Source organism: Ostrea edulis, chromosome 3 (genome assembly GCF_947568905.1).
Source record: "Ostrea edulis chromosome 3, xbOstEdul1.1, whole genome shotgun sequence".
Classification (NCBI taxonomy): domain Eukaryota; kingdom Metazoa; phylum Mollusca; class Bivalvia; order Ostreida; family Ostreidae; genus Ostrea; species Ostrea edulis.
This window is the reverse complement of record NC_079166.1, coordinates 35,006,941-35,030,150: the sequence shown is the minus strand read 5'-3', so window position 1 is coordinate 35,030,150 and position 23,210 is coordinate 35,006,941. Positions and strand designations below refer to the sequence as shown.

The following is a 23,210-nucleotide window of genomic DNA, read 5'->3' as shown; positions in this document are numbered from 1 at the left end:
TTTTCCCAGCATTATTCACTCTTTTCTTTTACGATATGATATTATATGTGCTGTTCCATGACTCTTCCGTTAATTGTACTTATCTGGAAGATGAAGCAGGAGATTACAAACATAGATAGAAATGAACACATTCAAAAGATTTTAGAAATAAAAATATCAGAAAAGAATATTATTTGTGAAAGCTGTAGCCCCTTAACTATCCAGTCGTAACACCTGTTATTCAATTTGTATGCAAACGCTGTTGCAGTTACATGTATGAGATAACCGCCGCTTTGGCCTAGAGGTTAGAGCGTTCGCCACACGTGCGGAAGTCCGGGGTTCGAATCTCGGCCACGATAGACCTAAGTTGTTAAAACAGGTAGTGCCAGTTCCATCGCCAAACGCTCGGCATCAAGTGTGAATGTCACAGGTCCTCGGAGATGACCTTAAACACGGATGCACGGTGTCGCAGTAGATTTGGCACGCCAAACAAACTCTGACTGCCGTAAGCGCCGAGTAAAGGCCTAAATTTGAAGCCCTTCACCGGTCTTGATGACGTCTCCATATGAATGAAAAAATCTCGAAAGAGACGTTAAGCAGGATACAATCAATCAATCGGGTATGAGACTACATCTTTCAAAAATTGTAATTCACCGCCTAAGTAACCATGTCTATGTATATATAATTATTCAAGCAATAATTAACAGTGATTGGTAATAATCACGGACAGGGTGTCACATTTTTTGAACATGACGTTTTAGTTAATTAGTATGAATATGAAAAATTAGTTTTGTTGTCTTGGATGATGTACTCTCTCTCTCTCTCTCTCTCTCTCTCTCTCTCTCTCTCTCTCTCTCTCTCTCTCTCTCTCTCTCATTCTCTCTCTCTCATATGTAGTATCCGTTATTCTCCATCTCTAACACTTTAACTCTTCATAAAAATAATATAAATTTGAGCATTCAAAATACATGATAATGAAGAAATTTAGAATGTATAGAAAAAATCTTTTAATTCTTGAAAACTGTTCATTGTGGACACTCTTATGACTGTTGAATACAGGTAAACCTCTCTTGAGGGTACGAATTATCAAATCCAGCCCGTACAAAATTGCATCAACCAAGATAAACATAGATGATTTAGATAAAAAGATAGAGGGGCTATAATACAGTAAACAGAAAACACACAGTTTAATGATGATTATTTTATTTCCATATCAAACTAACTGCTATTATTTACAATACCATATGGGTGTTGCGTCTTCATATAGGTCGCCATTAATGCATACTTTCAAAACAGAATGAGCTAAAACACAATTTAATGTTTGTTCAGTCAATCCCATACCCGCCAATCCTGACGTATCTAATCTCATTTGCCCTACACTTCCTTTCATCATCATCAACACAGATACCATCAGCTAAAAATTGCAGAGAAAATCCAATCAAAAATCCCACAATCATTCAATCAACTCGCGAGAAAGTGCGAACTCTTTCAGAAAGAAAGGCATTTGAGCAGGGGTTCTCACCTTCCAGTCCGGGGCCGTTTTAGAACTCAGATTCCATTTCCTAAGAAACATCAAAGCACAGGAACACCTGATGCCCTTGTCAACGCGGCTAAATCATGGGACGGAAATAACATGTCAAGTGGTGAGTCAGTAATCAATAGCCATCAGTTGGATTTAGATAATTTTCTATCATTCCAGTCTGCCTTCGAAATTAATGTTTTCCAACTTACAACAATCCTTAGTTATTTTGATTCATTGTCAACTCATGTACCTCACACTTTAAAACAAAAACTCTGGCAAGAAAAAAATATTGTCATATCTATGCTTGCAAAATCTGCACGTGAGCTGCAAAACTACTCTGAATCGCAAGGGGATTAAGATGTTTTAAAAATGGTCGCATATGTCCTGTGAAACAAACGTCCAATGTGTATCTCAACATAAATAGGTGGACATTAACTTTCAAAACTTTCAATGAAAAGATTCCCTACCTAAGCACAATATTTACTGAAATGTATCAGGGACGTGCGCCTTGTAGCAAACCGTTCATCCGATTGTATTAAATACGAGGAACAATTTAGACTTACAATGGGCAATAGCCCAAGTTTTCCCTGAGATCATATAAATTACAACCTCTGGTCTTTATATGTCACTGATCTTCTCTCGCATAGTCGTACTATGATCATATTAAAGAAAAAATAAACCCAAAGCCAGACTCGGTCAACAAACATCGTCGGCAAAAGACCATTAGCCACAGGTCATCTATTCAACCAGATTAAAGCTTATTATGTTTTCCCAATTGCAGATTTAAACAAACATGCGGAGAATATATTGAGAAAACCATCCTGCCAATGAATCAGATATAAATCCTTCGTAAACCTCCAGTTAACATCACAAGTTAAATATATACGTAAAATATATAGCCAATGGTTAATACTCATCAACGGTGTTAATGATGGTTTTCACATTCAATATGTTGGTCTACAAAGTTTCAAAGATTCGAAAAATCCCACAAGTATCATCTAAAACCCACATATAGCTCAACAAAAAACCCCGTAATGATTTAGAACAGTTGTACATTCGAGGTCTTTTTGATCAACCACATTACACTAATATGCACATTTCTCCGTTATAGCTAGTACCAAAAAGGATAGGGATTTCCTTCTAATACACCATGTTTCATATCATGAAAACCAGTCAATTAATCATTATACCCAACAGTCAGAATGCTCAGTTCACTATTCATGCATCGATGACGCAGCTGTCATTGTGGCGGTAGTTGGTCAGGGCACCCTGCTTGCTAAATCCGACATCAAGTAGGCCTTTAAATTTTTCTCAATGAATTCCGTAGATTTTGAGCACTTGGGTTTTAGATTTCAAAACAGGTATTTCTTTGATGAAATACTCCCATTTGGAGCTTCCATTATCTGCCCCATCTTGGAAAGATTTACAACTGCGCTCCATTCATTACTGGATAGCTCAAAATTAATCGCGGAATCCAAACATCCTTCACTATTTAGACGATTTTCCATTTGCCGGGCCCCCAAATTCTTAGCCGTGTGTTAATACCTTATCAGCATTTAGATCTACTGAGATAGTGGGGTCTTAATTACCGAGAAGACAACAGCTCCATTCACTGTCAACATTTGTTTAACATCGAGTTGGACACTCAACAAATAGTAACAATACTCCCAAGGGAGAAACTGACTAAAATCAAGGAAACAATACAGTCATTTTGCTCTAAGGTCAATGCAGTCTCTCATCTGAGTTCTCAGGTGCGCATACAGGATTATATCCTCCTGCCGGACATTCTGCCGCACACCTATCGATGTAACTTCGAGTATTCTAAAGCAACACCACAAAGTAAGAGTAAGTAAGACTATCATGGTTGATCTACATATATGGCTATCTTCTCTCCAAGACTATGATTACTAACGGTCATTTCAAACTGGGTATCGGATACAAATCTTCAACTTTTTAATGACAGCGCAGGAGGCCCACTGGGTCTTTGGCAATTACTACTCTGATTCCGTGATCATGAAATCCAATGTATTCATCACATATATTAGAACTTATTTTCTCCAAATATTTCAATACCCTTGACACAGTCCTCCGTTTTATACCCCTCCAGTCCGTCCCAATATTTTTACTGTTTATAACCAAATCTACTACTTTCTCTGACCCATACAAAAACATTATTGGCAACAAAAACATATGGATCATGGGATCATCCATTTTATATTCGACACGCGAATATGATAGTCAATATGGAGGTAGAAAACCTCGGTAATCCAACAACAGTTCAATGCCACTCCATACGTGGAATGAAGTGCCTTTATCTCAGTCCCTGCACTCTTCACCTCCTTAAGTCACACCCACCTCCAGATATCCTGGTGATTTACCTAGGATCAAATGATCTGGTCTCAGAAGAGTTAAACAGCAAAATTCCGAGACAGGACATTCAATGCACTTTTCTCAGGTATGATTCCCTTATGCCCCAAACCAAACTTGTCTGGTCGAGTATTTTTCCAAGACTATTGGCTAGGAATAAGAAAATTGATCAAAAGCCAAAAATAGTCAACTGCAGAACAGCTGTTGCAATTGGTAAAGTAGGAGGTCCATCATTAGCCATCCCAAAAGTTTAGTACATAATCATGGTTTGTTTAGGTATGATGGAACCCATTTGCTAATTTTGCCAACGCTACTTACGTATATAATCTGACCCAAATGCTAATCAAGTTAATGTGAGCATAAGTGTTAACTCGCTTTCATCGCTGCGGTATGCATGTTTTTGTGAAATATGTGCTGAGGTCATGGTGAGCCCATTATATCGATAGCTGATGGCGGATAAGGGGAAATAAAAGAATATTAAAATCTCATCTGGTTCGTTGTTTCTCCCATCTGTTTTGTACAACGGAGGGCTAAGTTGGTCGCTAAGGTAGGCATTTGGCAATGTACAATGTCAAATACGGATTGGAGACTCGCTAACCTCTGCACCGTTTGGTTTTTCTGTCCATCTCTTTAAACGGAAGGGAGACTGTCTGGAGTGCCTCGGGCGGTACATGAAAGTACTGGTACTACATTTTTGTGTGAAATTCTGATCTGATGCTAGTGTGGTTAATGTCACAATGTAAATCATGAATACATTAATAAATTTTCTGCGTCATATACATCTTATATATATATATATATATATATATATATATATATATATATATATATATATAATATATAAGAGAGAGCGGGACGCCAATATCTGTTAAATTAATGCTGAACATTTTATTCCCACATCAAATTGATCGCTATTGATTTGTGATACCATATGGGTGTTTCCTCGTCATACAAACCGTCATTAATGCATACTACCAACATTGAATAAGGTAAAGGTCAAATCAATATAACTTTATTCAATCCCATAATGTGTTATTTAATCTCATTTGCCCTACACTTTCTTTTCCCACATCATCAACGCAAAGGTCAGCACCCCAAAACCACCCACAAACCCTCCTATTTTACTACGTTACATATCCGTTTGTAAATCCTGAATCTGCAGTAATCTGCGCTTGGTCTTTTCATCTTTACAGATACAGCGCCTCTGGTATATGGCTGGAAACACAATCCAGGCTATATAATGGCCACATCAATCATTTACCGCCTTCGTTGTCGCATTTTCTGTGTGGTTCGGACCAGGGAAGATGAAGGATATTTGGTCAATTGTTTCTTTGCATTTGCCTTGTACGAATGAGGGCTATGCGAAATTGGGCGCCAAGTTAGGAATTTGTATATGATATAATGCCAAATATTGGTTGGCGACATGCTATCATCACGGCGGCTTTATTTCTTTCTCCACATGTTTTAATCGGAGGGGAGAATGTGCCTGGAGTGCCTTGGGTGGTACATTAAAGTATTACAGTAATATTAACCGGCAGGAATTCCGTAGAGGAACAGGGACATCAGATAGGTCCAAAATCATCACATATTAGGATTTTCCAGCGCATGTGAATATCACGGGGCCACCAGTTTGCCCGTTTTATATTCTTATATCGGTATCCGGTTATCTCTCCTGGTTCTGATTCGCAATACAGTCGTCATACCATCCCCTCGACCAATTAGACACCCATGCTGTTGTGTGGGCCAATATAATGCTATTTTGTTTGAAATTGAGATGTGTCGTCTGACTTGTTGAAACATTAATAGTGTAAATCTGGGACTTGTTAATATCATTCACAGAGTAAATAAATTTTGTGCACCATATAAACCTTGTGTTTTTAATGCATTATATATATATATATATATATATATATATATATATATATATATATTGGAGTAACAAGCACACGTCTGTTAAATCAGTTACTCGTGTGAAACATGTACTACGCATGTTGCTATACTTTTCCCTCGCCACTGGATTTGGTCCCTCGCTTTGCATCAAATTTCTTGGTGTTCGCGAAAACTTTACCAACATGCATTTCACCTATCATTGCGACAAACATTTTATGTATAAAAAAATCTGTAATATATGAGATATGAGTTTACATTTTACTTGCAACAACCATGACTATCCAAATGCAACCTTGATTCTTAAAAAATCAAAATTAATTTGCTCGAATTCTTGTATGCAACATCAGTAGTTTGACCTATATCCCCATTTTATGAACTTTCATTTCAACTTTTAGAAATTTACATTGCTCCTTATATATTCGTTTAAACTTTAAAACACTACAGTATGTATATCATGAAATTGTCCGTTTATCAATTGTAAAGAAGACATTATCTACTTCCAGTCTACTGCTATTAAACTATTTCATATCTGTCTTGTTAGAATATGTGATTATGTATCTATTATAAATATTGAGTGATGTGTGTTGCTTATGTTGTGTTGACACAGATAAATAAAACTTAAACAAATAAATCTAGATGAAATTTTAAATATACAAAGGTCAAGTTAAAAACTCTGGTTCAAGAACAAGCATTATAGATCCATCTTTTCTTTCTATTTCCTAATTATTCTTTAATGTAGAAACCAAAAATACACGTCCCAAAAATTGACATTGCCACAAAACTCATGTGACAACCTCTTTAATGTCATCAGATGTAGAAGTCTCCATATGAGTGAAATATTCTCGAGAGGGACGTAAAACGATATTCAATGAATCAATGAATCATCAGATGTAAGATTATATATACAATTATATCTTACAATTACCCTCATGAATACGTTAAAACAGTTTACTATTGCTGGATATACCTAACATAGATGATACAAAAACAAGTAATTTGGATATCTTCTCTACATTTTATGAAGCTGTGTTTGAATATCTGTATATAGAGAGAAGAATAAAGCTGGAAAATAAACATGAAGAACTAATGGAAAGTAGAAGACGTGAAGGTGTAGTATATTTTAAAGTATTCTTGAAACTTTTTAAGAATGGGTACATGTATGTAAAGTATTTAGAATTGCGGAATATCTAGCTTCTATGGAAATCGACGACTTCAAATACTGCTTCAATTAATTGTCAAAAATGTATTATTCTTAACCTATTGTAATTTGTTTTGTCCATTATCCATTGTGCGATAATATTAGAACATATCTAGTTTCATCGCATGTTATGCAGAGCTAAGGTGTAATAAATTGGCATGTACTGTGGGAAGGGTAGCGGAAATTATGGATTGTGTGATAGTGAAGTTTAAGAGAAAAACAATGATTCTATATCTAAAAACACTAATTATACCGGAACATATTCCTGATAGCCTGTTCATATAATCATGGTGAGATGGAAGTTCTCTATCCAAATACTGAAATTAGTGCTTCCTGGATAAGGGGTTGTTGTGTCACAGCAGGAATCATGGTCCATTAGCGAAAATGTTTAATTTCCTTTAAAATCGTCTCTACTCCTTGAAAACAAACATCTAAATTGAGTTTATATTAAGGATGAAAGACCAACTGCGTAATGAATTATAAAATTTCTGGCCGCTATGTCAGCATTTTCTATGCTTGGACAAGGCTGCAAAAATTTAGAACTATTTTTCTTGAAAATTAGAAATGGTAGAGCCAGACTTTATACATAATTTCTTAATATTCAGGAGGTCTGGTACCAGTGTTGAGTTATATTATAAATCGCACGTCTGTTGCATTTTCAAAAAAATATTGTTAACTTTTGAACATTAAAGATTTTAAGTAGATACTGTAGTAACAATAAGGAAACGTGTTTTTTTTTATGGAAACTGTAAAATGTATGAACCCTGGGGTAGGGGTTATGCTGCCAGGTGAGTCTATGTGGTTCTTATATCAAAAATCCACTATGTTTTTTTTAAATCCTCTAATTGGCAATGGGCATAAATCAATTTTTAACATATAGTAAATATCAAGACAGAAGCCTCTAATATTCACGTAACCTGAGTCAGGCTCTGAAGTTATTGTCAGACTTTATGGTTTGCACGAAGCTTCAATCTAATGACTCGTTCGGGCACATGACAAACTGAAATGCTAGCACTGAGGAACTCCATAGTTAAATGGATTCTTGGCATCTATCGGGTTGGGGTCATCTCTCAAAATTGAAGTGTCTGCTACATTTATTTTCATATATACATAAAGGCTGACTTTGCATTTCGTGTGCGTAAGTCTTATCGTTATCACTTTCAATATTGACTAATCAATGTATTATTCCTTTTCAGAGCTTCAAGCTGAAAGAGGTATGGTGTTGTACTATTGAATTGATGATAGTTTGCTATTGAGCGATGATCATAGTGCAATGTGTTAATGATTATAGTTATGGGTAAATTATTCAGTAAATGTATGTATGACTATTGTCCGGAAAGGCAGAAAATTGAATGAAGGTTCACAAAATAGTAATCCTTCAATAACCTTATTTGGGTATGTTTAGAATTTGTTCTACCAAGGCATATGATTGACCATTTTTTAGGCAATCAAATACATAATCTGAGTACCTGAAGTTTAGATAAAGAAGGGATAACATCCATTTAGTCCCATTGCTCTTTGTCGGGGATTTCTTTTCTAAAATGAGTTACAAATATACAAATCTTTCTTTAGTAAAACGTAGATTTGACAACTTGAAAAGCAATTCTGTTTCAGTATAATCACATATTTTATTATTGTTATAATGATCTAGTTTAACAATGTATTATATGATTGAGTAATATGATGTCTGATGTGTTTCACACCAATTGTTAGACAGTTATTGTTGAAATACTTTTTATTACGGATAACTCCGGTGAGTGTGACGGGTCGACAGAGGATGCTTACTCCTCCCAGACACTTCCTAGTACACTGTAACTTCAACAATATCACGACGACAATATGAAGGATATGCACAGATTCTGACCATTTTCTTTAAAATTCTTTTTTCATCTCCTTGAAATTGAGATAGGTTAGAATTTTACAACGTATTAATGTTACCATATTTGAAATATCGGTCTGGATAGCTCAGAGGTTAGATAATTTAAGTAGTAATGCAAGGATCCGAGGTTTAATTTCTAGTTGTTCCAAAGTTTTGTCCCCATTCTTTCCTACATGAACTTTGTAAGTTCCATATATACACATTTATGTAAAGCATAAGAGCTGATTACATATTTCTGTTTGCACGAGATGTAAACAATGTACCATTATCGCTTTCAATATCGACTAATCAATTTCTTATTCCTTTTCAGAGCTTCGGGCTGAAAGAGGTATGATACTGTGATATTGAACTGTTGACATTCTGCCACTGAGCGATGCTTATCATGGCATGTGTTAATGATTGTAGTTATCGGTAAATTATTCTGTGAATATGTATATAATATAGTGCCCGGACTGGCAGAAAATTGAAAGATGGTAAAACAAATTAGTATTCACTAAATTACCCTATTTTAGGTATTGAAAGAAGGTTTAACAAATTACTATTCGTTTGATTACTTTATTTGAACATGTTTAGAATTTGCTCTTCAACAACACACAGTTAGCAATGTCTACGTAACCAAATACATGTACATAATTTAAGTACCTGGAGTTTAGGGCTATTGGTACTTTGCGGGTCGGAACGAAACGGAACGGAACCGATTGCGGGGTACCCTAAGGGGGAATCCACTGTAAAAAGAAGTTGGTTGTAAAAATAAAATACTGGACTTAAAACTTATAGTTATATACATAATTGTGTCCACTGATGCTGGCCTATGAAAAGTAGAGAGTTGTAAAAGAGATTACAGGGCTTTAAAGTTTTATTTTTTTAAATATACAATTGTGTTCAATCATCTGAGCTTTACTTCTGCGTTGATATATGTAGTTAAAGTATAAACTATGTTTAATTTTCGATTTGCATTTATTACTGATATAAAATGAATATTTTCTGCACTGGTTCCGTTCCGTTCCGCAAAATACCAATATCCGTGTGGATATTAGTATTCAACGGAACGGAACGAAAGATCGAAATTCAAGTGTTATTCTATAAGTGCAAGTACTCTGTTATTATTCAAGTATTCTCATTCGTTTTAATCGCATCTTAAGACACCGTATTCTCTAATTTCTTTTTCTTTTGTGTTTTTTTTTTCGGGAGGTGGGGTGTTTTTTGTAAATTAATGCCATGTTATTTTCTCCTGTTTTTGCTGAAGATTTCTTTTTCATCGGTTTCTTATTTGATCACTCTGAAAGTCAGAGGAATTGTTAATTTCAAATACCAATATACATATAGATAAATATATGAATAGATATAATCGGGGTCTATATAAAATTTTCTGCATTCCCATAATGATGGCAAATGAAAAGCCCACAAGAAAGGGACTGAAAATTTTCGAGCAAGTAGTCTGTTATTATTCAAGTGTTCTAATTCTTTTTAATCGCATCTTAAGACATCGAGTTATCTATTTCTTTTTCTGTTGTGTTTTTTTTCGGGGTTGGATGTTTTTTTTTGTAACTTAATGTCACGTAATTTTTTCCTGTTTTTGTTGAAGCTTTCTTTTCCATCGGTTTATTATTTGATCACTCTGAAAGTCAGAGGAATTGTTAATTTCAATAATCAATATGCATATAGATATATATAGGATTCCGTTCCGCTAAATAGCAATATCCGTGTGGATATTAGTACTTAACCAAACGGAACGAAACATCGAAATGGAAGTGTTATTCTACATCTACAATTAGTCTCTTGTTAGTCAATTATGCTCATTCTTTTTAATCGTACAGAATCTTAAGACACCGAATTATCTAAATTTTTTTTTTATGGGAGTAGAGGTTGAAATAACTGCTTTCACACAAATGCATATGTCTTTGAACATGCCTGAAATTTTTGATTGCAATTTGTTTCGGTTTTGAAGACGCATTTTCACACGTGTTCAATCGCATCTTAAGACACCGAATTCACTCTTTTCTTTTGTGTTTTTTTTTTCGGGGGGTGTTTTTTTTTTTTTGTAAATTAATGCCACGTTATTTTCTCCTGTTTTTGTTGAAGCTTTCTATTTCATCGGTTTATTATTTGATCTTTCTGAAAGTCAGAGGAATTGTTGATTTCAAAAATCAATCTACATATAGATATATATAGGATATATATATATATATATATATATATATAGGATTCCGTACCGTTCCGCTAAATACCAATATCAGTGTGGATATTAGTATTTAATGGAACGGAACATCGGAATTCAAGTGTTATTCTACAAGTGCAAGTAGTCTGTTATTATTCAAGTGTTCTCATTCTATTTAATCGCATCTTAAGACACCAAATTATCTCTTTTCTTTTTCTTTTGTGTTTTTTTTCGGGGGTTGGGTGGACTTTTTTTGTCACTTGATGCCCCGTAATTTTCTCCTGTTCTTGTTGAAGCTTTCTTTTTATCGGTTTCTTATTTGATCACTCTGAAAGTCAGAGTAATTGTTAATTTCAAAAATCAATATCCATATAGATATATATAGGATTCCGTTCCGCTAAATAGCAATATCCGTGTGGATATTAGTACTTAACGGAACGGAACGAAACATCGAAATGGAAGTGTTATTCTACATCTACAATTAGTCTCTTGCTATTCAATTATGCTCATTCTTTTTAATCGTACATAATCCTAAGACACCGAATTTTCTCTTTTCTCCTGTGGGGGTGGGGGTCGAAATAACTGCTTTCACACACATGCATGTGTTTTTGAACATGGCAGAAAGTTTTGATTGCAATTTGTTTCGGTTTTGAAGACGCATTTTCACACGTGTTCAATCGCATCTTAAGACACCGAATTCTCTCTTTTCTTTTTCTTTTGTGTTTTTTCTGGGAGTGGGTGGTTTTTTTGTTTTTTTTTTGTAAATTAATGCCACATTATTTTCTCCTGTTTTTGTTGAAGCTTTTTTTTTTTTTTTACATCGGTTTATTACTGGATCACTCTGAAAGTCAGATGAATTGTTAATTTCAATAATCAATATGCATATAGATATATATAGGATTCCGTTCCGCTAAATAGCAATATCCGTGTGGATATTAGTACTTAACCAAACGGAACGAAACATCGAAATGAAAGTGTTATTCTACATCTACAATTAGTCTCTTGTTATTCAATTATGCTCATTCTTTTTAATCGTACAGAATCTTAAGACACCGAATTATCTATTTTTTCCTATGGGGGTGGGGGTTGAAATAACTGCTTTCACACAAATAGATGGTTTTTTGAACATGCCAGAAATTTTTAATTGCAATTGGTTTCGGTTTTGAAGACGCATTTTCACACGTGTTCAAGTGTTAAGACACCGAATTCCCTCTTTTCTTTTTCGGTGGGGGTGGGGGTGGGGGGGGGGGGGGGGTCGGGTCTTTTTTGTAAATGAAGGCCACATTCTTTTCTCCTGACATAACTGATGGATCATCTGTTTTGTACAAGAAGTGATAAATTTTCCACCATTTTTGAAAAGTACAATCATTGAAGAATTTATGAGGTAACAAGTCTTACAATTGACATCATTGAATAAAGAAAACAATTCCCACCAAGGATTTGCCCTGGAAACACTGAGGGCCTCTAGGCGGTCCCAGCCTCCTGTCTCATAAAGTTGCGCCCCCCCCTCTAACCGGAATTCCTGGATCCACCCCTGGTACTAATATATAAAATTCAGTAGCAAAATAAAGGAGAGGTGAACATAATGATTAAGAAGCATTGCTACCACTTAAAACACTCTTTGAAAACGGAATTAAAAATGACAAACGAATTTAAAACGATTACTGCTAACGGTTTAATGCCTGACCAAAAACAATCACATATTTTTCATCAACAACAACGACAACACACACACCCTCCCCCCAATCAACTCTATTTGATGAATGTTTAAAATAATGAGAATCAGTGTATGAAAATTAATGTCGGATGATATGAACTTACAAGGGTTTTTAAACACCTTCTCATCCTAACTATTTGAATTTAGATTTTTTATCTGACATTGATCATCTTTACCTCTACCCTAACAGAGTTCAACCTCTCTCTCTCTCTCTCTCTCTCTCTCTCTCTCTCTCTCTCTCTCTCTCTCTCTCTTACATCAAAAGCAAGGGGAGAGTTGCAACCCCCTTCTACACCCATCAATACAGACCCGATCTCGTTAAGAGCAACGAAAACGTCTTCCATCCGATTTTGAAATGATTTGAAAATTTCCCTACGTTATTCGAAATAAATCACTAGTTATGTAACCAATCGTTAGATAGTGATACCATACTTTTGATCCCTCCTTGCCCCTTATTTAAAGGGGCATGAACACGATTTGAGCTGAAAATTTCGAAATTGTATTTTTTCAACTTTATTGTTTACAACGCCTAACTGAAGTATTTCTAAAGGTCATCCAAAATTTTAATATCAGTTGTTGAGTTACAAGTGAGATACAGCACAAACAAGTCTTTGTTATGTAAACAAGGCCTGTGCCATGTTTTTTTAAAACAAAATATGTATTAATAGAAAATGGTATGTTTAAAACAAAAGGATATGTGCCAAACACTAGAAACTATTTAATTGTATTCATAATTATCTTGCAAATTGAAAAAAAATAATGCTTTAAACGAGCTTTTACTGGTATATATAACTTATATGTAAACAGGGCACGAACCTTTTCATACATAACAAAGAATTGTGAGCTCTGTATCTCACATGTACCTTGACAACTAAGAAATACCTTAGTTAGACATTCTAAACATTAAAAATGGAATATATATATATATATATATATATATATATATATATATATATATATATATATATAGGTAAGTAAGTAGGTAAATCTTTTATTATAGTGACATGTGTAATACAAATTCTATATTTCAGTAAGATACATGATAATATAATTTTACACCCGGCCCAACGGACCTATGTGTCACTTCAATCAATTTAACATATCCAATGATGCCTGCGCATGTATAGTCATTTGTATGTATATTACTATCATAAATGATTTAATTATGTGGCTTTCCTTAAGTATTTTTGTCTGATGTTATAAGAATTATAGATAAATTTTGCAGTTTGTCTTCGGAAATTATAAACAATATTAGTAAACGCAGAGTCATCCATTTGATTTAAATTTACATTAAGTCCAGTTTCATTATATAGAGTTTTTCTTTGTTCTTTAGAAAAGGGACACACTAGTAGAAAGTGTTTTTCAGACTCAATTTGATTTAGGTAACACATAGAACATATTCTATCCTCGAGTGGTTCTCCTTTATATCGACCCGTTTCGATCCGCAAGGGCAGGATTCCACATCTTGATATGGCCATAGTAGATCTTAATGGTTTTGGAATATCCAATGTTACATATTTTTTTACGCTGTAGCATGATTTCAAAATGGTGTAAGTTCTGAGTTTTGGAACATGCTGTAAGTCATTCAACCAAACGGTTTCCATGTTTAAACGTATTTTCTCCTCTGCATACTGTAAATTACAAGGTGTAGAGTTTCGGTAGATATGTTCAAAGTGTAGAGAGTCCATAATGTTTTTTATGTGAAAATTCCAGTTAAATTGATTATTTTGCATCCGATCCCAGAGAAACACGCGTTTTGTAAGTCGTTCATTTTCCATGTATATTAGGCGATTCCAAATGCGTAACATATTTATTTCGTGACGACAGAATGACATAATCCATCCATATTCCCCTAGGACTGCTAACAACGGGGTGAAACGATGAATTCCGAGGAAGTATTTTAGTGCCCGGTTTTGAACCATCTCAAAGCAGCGAAGTTTCTTGTATCCTCAGACTCCGCTGCTATAATCTAAGACAGGAACGACACAATTGGTGAATAATTTTTCGAACGTTAAGAATCTAATAGATTTAATTTTATGAATTTTCGAGATGATCGAGAGCCCGGCCTCCAGATTTAGCTATCTATTCTGCATTCTTTTAAAATTCACGTTTTTCGTCGAAGATTACCCCTAGATATTTGTATGACGTCTCATATTCAAGAAAAGTTTCCCCTATATGAAAATTAAAGTTGCTACGTTTTAATCTGTTTTTCCTCAAGTGTACTACTTTGGATTTTTGCGTGTTGATTCGTAGTCGCCATTTCCTACACCAGTCGTTGACGGCGTTTAGCATGTGTTGCATATCATTTTCAGAGTGGGATATTAAGACAATGTCGTCAGCATATAGAAGTAGACTTAAGTTATAACCGTTGATCTGAACTCCTTTGTTTAAAGATTTAAATTTTACTACTAGATCTTAATAAAAAAGGCAAACAATGCAGGAGATAAATTATCACCTTGTCGAACTGCAGAGTTACACCGAAACCAATATGTGTACCCGCCATTCAACCGAACACATGACTCTGTATCTGTGTAAATTGTTGAACTTGCCATCAATTCCATTGTTCAGTAGACAGTAATGGAGTAATTCCCTATCAACGGTATCAAATGCTTCCTGTAGGTTCATGAACGTGAAAAAGGTCGAGTTGTAATTCTGGATAACGCTATTTAAAGTAAATATATGATCCAAGTATGATATATTTTGCCGAAAACAATCTACTAAAAGTTCATTTTCTTCTATATGTCATGAGCCTGTTGTTTAAATTCGAACTATAAATCTTTGATTCTACACATTGCAAACCAATACATGTACCTCTGTAGTTCAATGGGACTCTAGGGTAAGAGGTTTTGTCTTTCAAAATTATTATATATATAATTCACGAAAATTTCGCGTTATAACGCGAAAATATTTTTTTTTCCAGCCACGTAAAAGAGAATTTGGTGTCTTAAGATATAGGATTTCGGATATTTCAAAGCAAACTAGGAATTGCGAAACAGCATTTTAACGTTTTCATTTGCAACAAATATGTTTATTACATACTGCAGACTCAAATTCCATTGCTTTGGGGGTATCACAATCACAAGTACAGAAACGAAATTAATTACGATTTTTGTAACACTACCGTATTCAACTACGGCGGCGTAGAGAGGCCAAGTAAAAAAAAAATATTATTCGTTCGGACGAATTAGCAATTTGTTCGGACGAATTAGCTATTTGTTCGGACGAATTAGCAATTTGTTCAGACAAATAAGTTATTTGTTCGGACAAATAAGTTATTTGTTCGGACAAATAAGCTATTTGTTCGGACAAATTAGTAATTCGTTTGGACGAATTAGCAATTTGTTCGGACGAAGTAGAAATTCGTTCGAACGAATAAGTAAATTTGTTCGGGCAAATAAGTAATTTGTTCGGACGAGTTAGCAATTTGTTCAGACGAATTTGTAATTAGCTATAAGGTAACGCCAATGCCGCAGTGAAACATCATAAAGTGGTGGTTGGGAGGCACAAAACTTAAATTGGGGCACATGCTAAAATGAGATTCAATTCCAAAATTTTCCATATAAACATCATGAAGATGGCGACGGTAAATACAGTAAACCACATAATCACCCCCAACCTCTGAAATAACAAGCTAAAAATGACCAAAAAAATTTGATAGGACAAAATGATATATGCTGTCTTTATAGAGAGCTCTGTAGATACATGTACATGTAGGTACATGTATACATACCTTTACAGAGGTATATAAGCTTGTAGGGAGGGTTGGCAGCGGATACTCGTCAGGGACGTAGCAACAGGGAGGGAGGGGGGCAGGAAGGGCCTGGTCCTCTCCCCACTTTTTATCTTTTTGGTCCGGCTGACCCGACCCCCCCACCCCCCCTCCTTTTTGGCTGGCCCCCAGCTTCCCCCTTTCAAAAACGATGCTACGCGCCTGCTTGTGTCCCCATAACACTTTCAAAAGTAGGGAGTGGGACAAGAGTATGTTTGTGCCCCCTCCTTACACTTCTGGGAAATTTATGTTCTAGAATTGTTAGGCGCCTAATTGCTATAAAGAAAAATTGGTATAAAATTTGGATATCCAGATTTGCGTTGACAAAACTTTGATAGGCTCTGATTGGCGCATAATTGCATTATTGTCGTCCTATACAAAACTTTAGTTTCTTATTGAATGTGTTACACTCCGTTGTACAGAAAATTTTCATTTAATATACTTTTGCCCGGGGATGGGGTTTGAGGCCTACCTCAAACTTTTAAGACTGAGCAAGGTGTAGATATTCCCACAATTGTTATTTCAGGGGTTTGGGTGTGTGTGTGAAGTTTACTGTATTTACCGTCGCCATCTTCATGATGTTTATATGGAAAATTTTGGAATTGAATCCCATTTTAGCATGTGCCCCAATTTAAGTTTTGTGCTTCTCAACCACCACTTTATGATGTTTCACTGCGGCATTGGCGTTACCTTATAGCTAATTACAAATTCGTCTGAACAAATTGCTAACTCGTCCGAACAAATTACTTATTTGCCCGAACAAATTTACTTATTCGTTCGAACGAATTTCTACTTCGTCCGAACAAATTGCTAATTCGTTCGAACGAATTGCTAATTTGTCCGAACAAATAGCTAATTCGTCCGAACGAATTGCTAATTTGTCCGAACAAATTGCTAATTCGTCCGAACAAATTGCTAATTCGTCCGAACAAATAACTTATTTGTCCGAACACAAATAACTTATTTGTCCGAACAAATTGCTAATTCGTCCGAACAAATAGCTAATTCGTCCGAACAAATTTCTAATTCGTCCGAACGAATTACTAATTCGTCCGAACGAATAATATATTTTTTTTACTTGGCCTCTCTACGCCGCCGTATTTAACCAATATATTACGCATATAATTAAAGAACAATTGTACCAATCTATATCTAAATCTATATGTATATTGATTTTTGAAATTAACAATTCCTCTGACTTTCAGAGGGATCAAATAAGAAACCGATGAAAAAGAAAGCTTCAGGAAAAACAGAAGAAAATAACGTGGCATTAATGTACAAAAAAAAAAAAGAAAAAAAAAAACACACCCCACTTCCCGAAAAAAAAAAACCCACACAAGAAAACGAAATTAGAGAATTCGGTGTCTTAAGATGCGATTAAAAAGAATGAGAACACTTGAATAATAACAGACTCCTTGTACTTGTAGAATAGCACTTGAATTTCGATGTTTCGTTCCGTTTCGTTAACTACTAATATCTACACGGATATTGGTATTTTGCGGAACGGAACCAGAGCAGAAAATATCCATTTTATATTAGTAATAAATGCAAATCGAAAATTAAACTTAGTTTATACATTAACTACAGATTTCAACGCAGAAGTAAAGCTCAGATGATTGAACACAATTGTATATTAAAAAAAAAAAACAACTTTAAAGACCGGTGTTGTCTTTTACAACTCTCTACTTTTTATAGGCCAGCATCAGTGGACACAATTATGTATATAACCATAAGTTTAAAGTCCAGTATTTTATTTTTACAACCAACTTCTTTTTACAATGGATTCCCCCCTAGGGTACCCCACAATCGGTTCCGTTCCATTTCGTTCCGTTCCGCAAAGTACCAATAGCCGAGTTTAGATAAAAAAATGGGATCGTTCAGCTAGTCTCATTGCTCTTTGTTGGATTTTTTCAAAAAGAGCTACAAATACAAACCTTTGCTCAGTAATACGTAGTTTGGACCCAAAGAAAGGAATCATGTAAACCATGTATACTAGATACCATATGATTCTCTTCTAGTATAATCACATAGTGATGCAAACGTTCTACTGCAATAATGTCAATATAACAACGAGAAGGACATGTGCAACGTTTTGTACACGTTTTTCAAAAATCTTTTGTTCATCTCTTCGATATCAAGATTTTCATACGATTTCCGAAATAGGTTTGAATTTGACATGGTATTGATATTACCATTTGGTTCTTAATGTTATCATATCTGATGTATCGGTCTGGGCAGCTCAGACGTTAAATCACCCAAGTAGTAAAACAATGGTCCGGAGTTCGATTCTTCCTTTTGTATTACAATAATTGACTGTACATTTTTACTTGCAACAACTATCAAAATATGCTAACTCCGAAACAAATATGGTAACAAACGACAAGATAATTTGTATATTCCAGAGAGAAAAGAAGTGAATTGTACGTAAAATGTCATGAATAGGTATATACATGTATTTGAACACTGATCATTCCATGCTCAAAGGTCATAGGTGCCGTGCATAGGTCTAAATTTGTCACCCCTGCAACGGCAATGATGACGGATCCATGAGTGAAAAATCCTGGAGCGGGGACGTTAAACAATATACAACTAACCAAACAACTAACCAAATGCTGTAATTCTTTAATGTGGTTGATATATCTATCCAAACGCAACCTTGATTCTTAAAATATCAAAATTAATTTGCTCGAATTCTTGTATACAAAATCAGTAGTTTGACCTATAACTCCACTTTTTGAACTTTCATTTCAAATTTTTTAATATATCTGCAATTTTAGAAATTGACATTGCTCCTTATATATTCATTTAAACTTTAAAACACTACAGTATGTATATCATGAAATTGTCCGTTTATCAATTGTAAAGAATACATTATCTACTTCCAGTCTACTGCTATTAAACTATTTCATATCTGTCTTGTTAGAATATGTGATTATGTATCTATTATAAGTATTGAGTGATGTGTGTTACTTTTGTTGTGTTGACACAGATAAATAAAACTTAAACAAATAAATCTAGATGAAATTTTAAGTAAACAAAGGTCAAGTTAAAAACACTGGCTCAAGAACAAGCATTATAGATGTAAAAGTTATACGATCCATCTTTTCTTTCTATTTCCTAATTATTCTTTAATGTAGAAACCAAAAATACACGTCCCAAAAATTGACATTGCCACAAAACTCATGTGACAACCTCTTTAATGTCATCAGATGTAGAAGTCTCCATATGAATGAAATATTCTCGAGAGGGACGTAAAACGATATTCAATGAATCAATGAATCATCAGATGTAAGATTATATATACAATTATATCTTACAATTACCCTCATAAATACGTTAAAACAGTTTACTATTGCTGGATATACCTAACATAGATGATACAAAAACAAGTAATTTGGATATCTTCTCTACATTTTATGAAGCTGTGTTTAAATATCTGTATATAGAGAGAAGAATAAAGCTGGAAAATAAAAATGAAGAACAAATGGAAAGTAGAAGACGTGAAGGTGTAGTATATTTCAAAGTATTCTTGAAACTTTTTAAGAATGGGTACATGTATGTAAAGTATTTAGAATTGCGGAATATCTAGCTTCTATGGAAATCGACGACTTCAAATACTGCTTCAATTAATTGTCAAAAATGTATTATTCTTAACCTATTGTAATTTGTTTTGTCCATTATCCATTGTGCGATAATATTAGAACATATCTAGTTTCATCGCATGTTATGCAGAGCTAAGGTGTAATAAATTGGCATGTACTGTGGGAAGGGTAGCGGAAATTATGGATTGTGTGATAGTGAAGTTTAAGAGAAAAACAACGATTCTATATCTAAAAATACTAATTATACCGGAACATATTCCTGATAGCCTGTTCATATAATCATGGTGAGATGGAAGTTCTCTATCCAAATACTGAAATTAGTGCTTCCTGGATAAGGGATTGTTGTGTCACAGCAGGAATCATGGTCCATTAGCGAAAATGTTTAATTTCCTTTAATATCGTCTCTGCTCCTTGAAATTAAACATCTAAATTGAGTTTATATTAAGGATGAAAAGACCAACTACGTAATGAATTATAAAATTTCTGGCCGCTATGTCAGCATTTTCTATGCTTGTACAAGGCTGCAAAAATTTAGAACTATTTTTCTTGAAAATTAGAAATGGTAGAGCCAGACTTTATACATAATTTCTTAATATTCAGGAGGTCTGGTACCAGTGTTGAGTTATATTATAAATCCCACGTCTGTTGCATTTTCAAAAAAAATATTGTTAACTTTTGAACATTAAAGATTTTAAGTAGATACTGTAGTAACAATAAGGAAAGGTGTTTTTTTTATGGAAACTGTAAAATGTATGAACCCTGGGGTAGGGGTATACTGCTAGGTGAGTCTATGTGGTTCTTATATAAAAAAAATCCACTATGTTTTTTTTAAATCCTCTAATTGGCAATGGGCATACATCAACTTTTGACATATAGTAAATATCAAGACAGAAGCTTCTAATATTCACGTAACCTGAGTCAGGCTCTGAAGTTATTGTCAGACTTTATGGTTTGCACGAAGCTTCAATCTTCGACTCGGTCGGGCACATGACAAACTGAAATGCTAGCACTGAGGAACTCCATAGTTAAATGGATTCTTGGCATCTATCGGGTTGGGGTCATCTCTCAAAATTGAAGTGTCTGCTACATCGATTTTCATATATACATAAAGGCTGACTTTGCATTTCGTGTGCGTAAGTCTTATCGTTATCACTTTCAATATTGACTAATCAATGTATTTTTCCTTTTCAGAGCTTCAAGCTGAAAGAGGTATGGTGTTGTACTATTGAATTGATGATAGTTTGCTATTGAGTGATGATCATAGTGTAATGTGTTAATGATTATGGTCATGGGTAAATTATTCAGTAAATGTATGTATGACTATTGTCCGGAAAGGCAGAAAATTGAATGAAGGTTCACAAAATAGTAATCCTTCAATAACCTTATTTGGGTATGTTTAGAATTTGTTCTACCAAAGCATATGATTGACCATTTTTAGGCAATCAAATACATAATCTAAGTACCTGAAGTTTAGATAAAGAAGGGATAGCATCCATTTAGTCCCATTGCTCTTTGTCGGGCATTTCTTCTCTAAAATGAGTTACAAATATACAAATCTTTATTTAGTACTACGTAGATTTGACAACTTGAAAAGCAATTCTGTTTCAGTATAATCACATATGTTATTATTGTTATAATGATCTAGTTTACCAATGTATTATATGATTGAGTAATATGATGTCTGATGTGTTTCACACCAATTGTTAAACAGTTCTTGTTGAAATGCTTTTTATTACGGATTACTCCGGTGAGTGTGACCGGTCGACAGGGGATGTTTACTCCTCCCAGACCTTCCTAGTACACGGTAATTTCAACAATGTCACGATGACAATATCAAGGATATGCACAAAGTTTCTGACCATTTTCTTTAAAATTCTTTTTTCATCTCCTTGAAATTGAGATAGGTTAGAATTTTACAACGTATTAATGTTACCATATTTGAAATATCGGTCTGGATAGCTCAGAGGTTAGATAATTTAAGTAGTAATGCAAGGATCCGAGGTTTAATTTCTAGTTGTTCCAAAGTTTTGTTCCCCTTCTTTCCTACATGAACTTTGTAAGTTCCATATATACACATCTATGTAAAGCATAAGAGCTGATTAAATATTTCTGTTTGCACGAGATGTAAACAATGTACTATTATCGCTTTCAATATCAACTAATCAATTACGTTTTCCTTTTCAGCACTTCAGGCTGAAAAAGGTATGATACTGTGATATTGAACTGATGACATTCTGCCACTGAGCGATGCTTATCATGCCATGTGTTAATGATAATAGTTATCGGTAAATCATTCTGTAAATATGTAAGTTGGTTGTAAAAATAAAATACTGGACTTTAAACTTATAGTTATATACATAATTGTGTCCACTGATGCTGGCCTATGAAAAGTAGAGAGTTGTAAAAGAGAATACAGGGCTTTAAAGTTTTATTTTTTTAATTATAAAATTGTGTTCAATCATCTGAGCTTTACTTCTGCGTTGATATATGTAGTTAAAGTATAAACTATGTTTAATTTTCGATTTGCATTTATTACTAATATAAAATGAATATTTTCTGCACTGGTTCTGTTCCGTTCTGCAAAATACCAATATCCGTGTGGATATTAGTATTTAACGGAACGGAACGAAACATCGAAATTCAAGTGTTATTCTACAAGTGCAAGTACTCTGTTATTATTCAAGTGTTCTCATTCTTTTTAATCGCATCTTAAGACACCGAATTCTCTAATTTCTTTTTCTTTTGTGTTTTTTTTTTTCGGGAGGTGGGGTGTTTTTTGTAAATTAATGCCACGTTATTTTCTCCTGTTTTTGCTGAAGATTTCTTTTTCATCGGTTTCTTATTTGGTCCCTCTGAAAGTCAGAGGAATTGTTAATTTCAAATACCAATATACATATAGATAAATATATGAATAGATATAATCGGGGTCTATATAAAATTTTCTGCATTCCCATAGTGATGGCAAATGAAAAGCCCACAAGAAAGGGACTGAACATTTTCGAGCAAGTAGTATGTTATTATTCAAGTGTTTTAATTCTTTTTAATCGCATCTTAACACATCGAATTATCTATTTCTTTTTCTTTTGTTTTTTTTTTCGGGGTTGGGTGTTTTTTTTTTTTTTGTTTTTT

The 23,210-nt window shown here is 34.4% G+C and overlaps 1 protein-coding gene across 4 annotated transcripts in view; it reads left to right on the top strand.

Annotated features, from left to right (window-relative positions):
* Positions 1-23,210, top strand: part of LOC125675361 (reticulocyte-binding protein homolog 2a-like) — a 150,442-nt gene that overhangs the window by 43,533 nt on the left and 83,699 nt on the right. For 2 of the 4 annotated variants that reach the window (XM_056160537.1, XM_056160538.1), the window contains 6 exons: positions 6,807-6,866; positions 8,153-8,170; positions 9,146-9,163; positions 19,926-19,985; positions 21,273-21,290; positions 22,266-22,283. In XM_056160537.1, the coding sequence (XP_056016512.1) occupies positions 6,807-6,866; positions 8,153-8,170; positions 9,146-9,163; positions 19,926-19,985; positions 21,273-21,290; positions 22,266-22,283 (192 nt within the window). Of the gene's footprint in view, positions 1-891; positions 1,623-6,806; positions 6,867-8,152; positions 8,171-9,145; positions 9,164-19,616; positions 19,768-19,925; positions 19,986-21,272; positions 21,291-22,265; positions 22,284-23,210 lie in introns of those variants that run through there. The other 2 variants (XM_056160540.1, XM_056160539.1) reach the window with 2 other exon arrangements.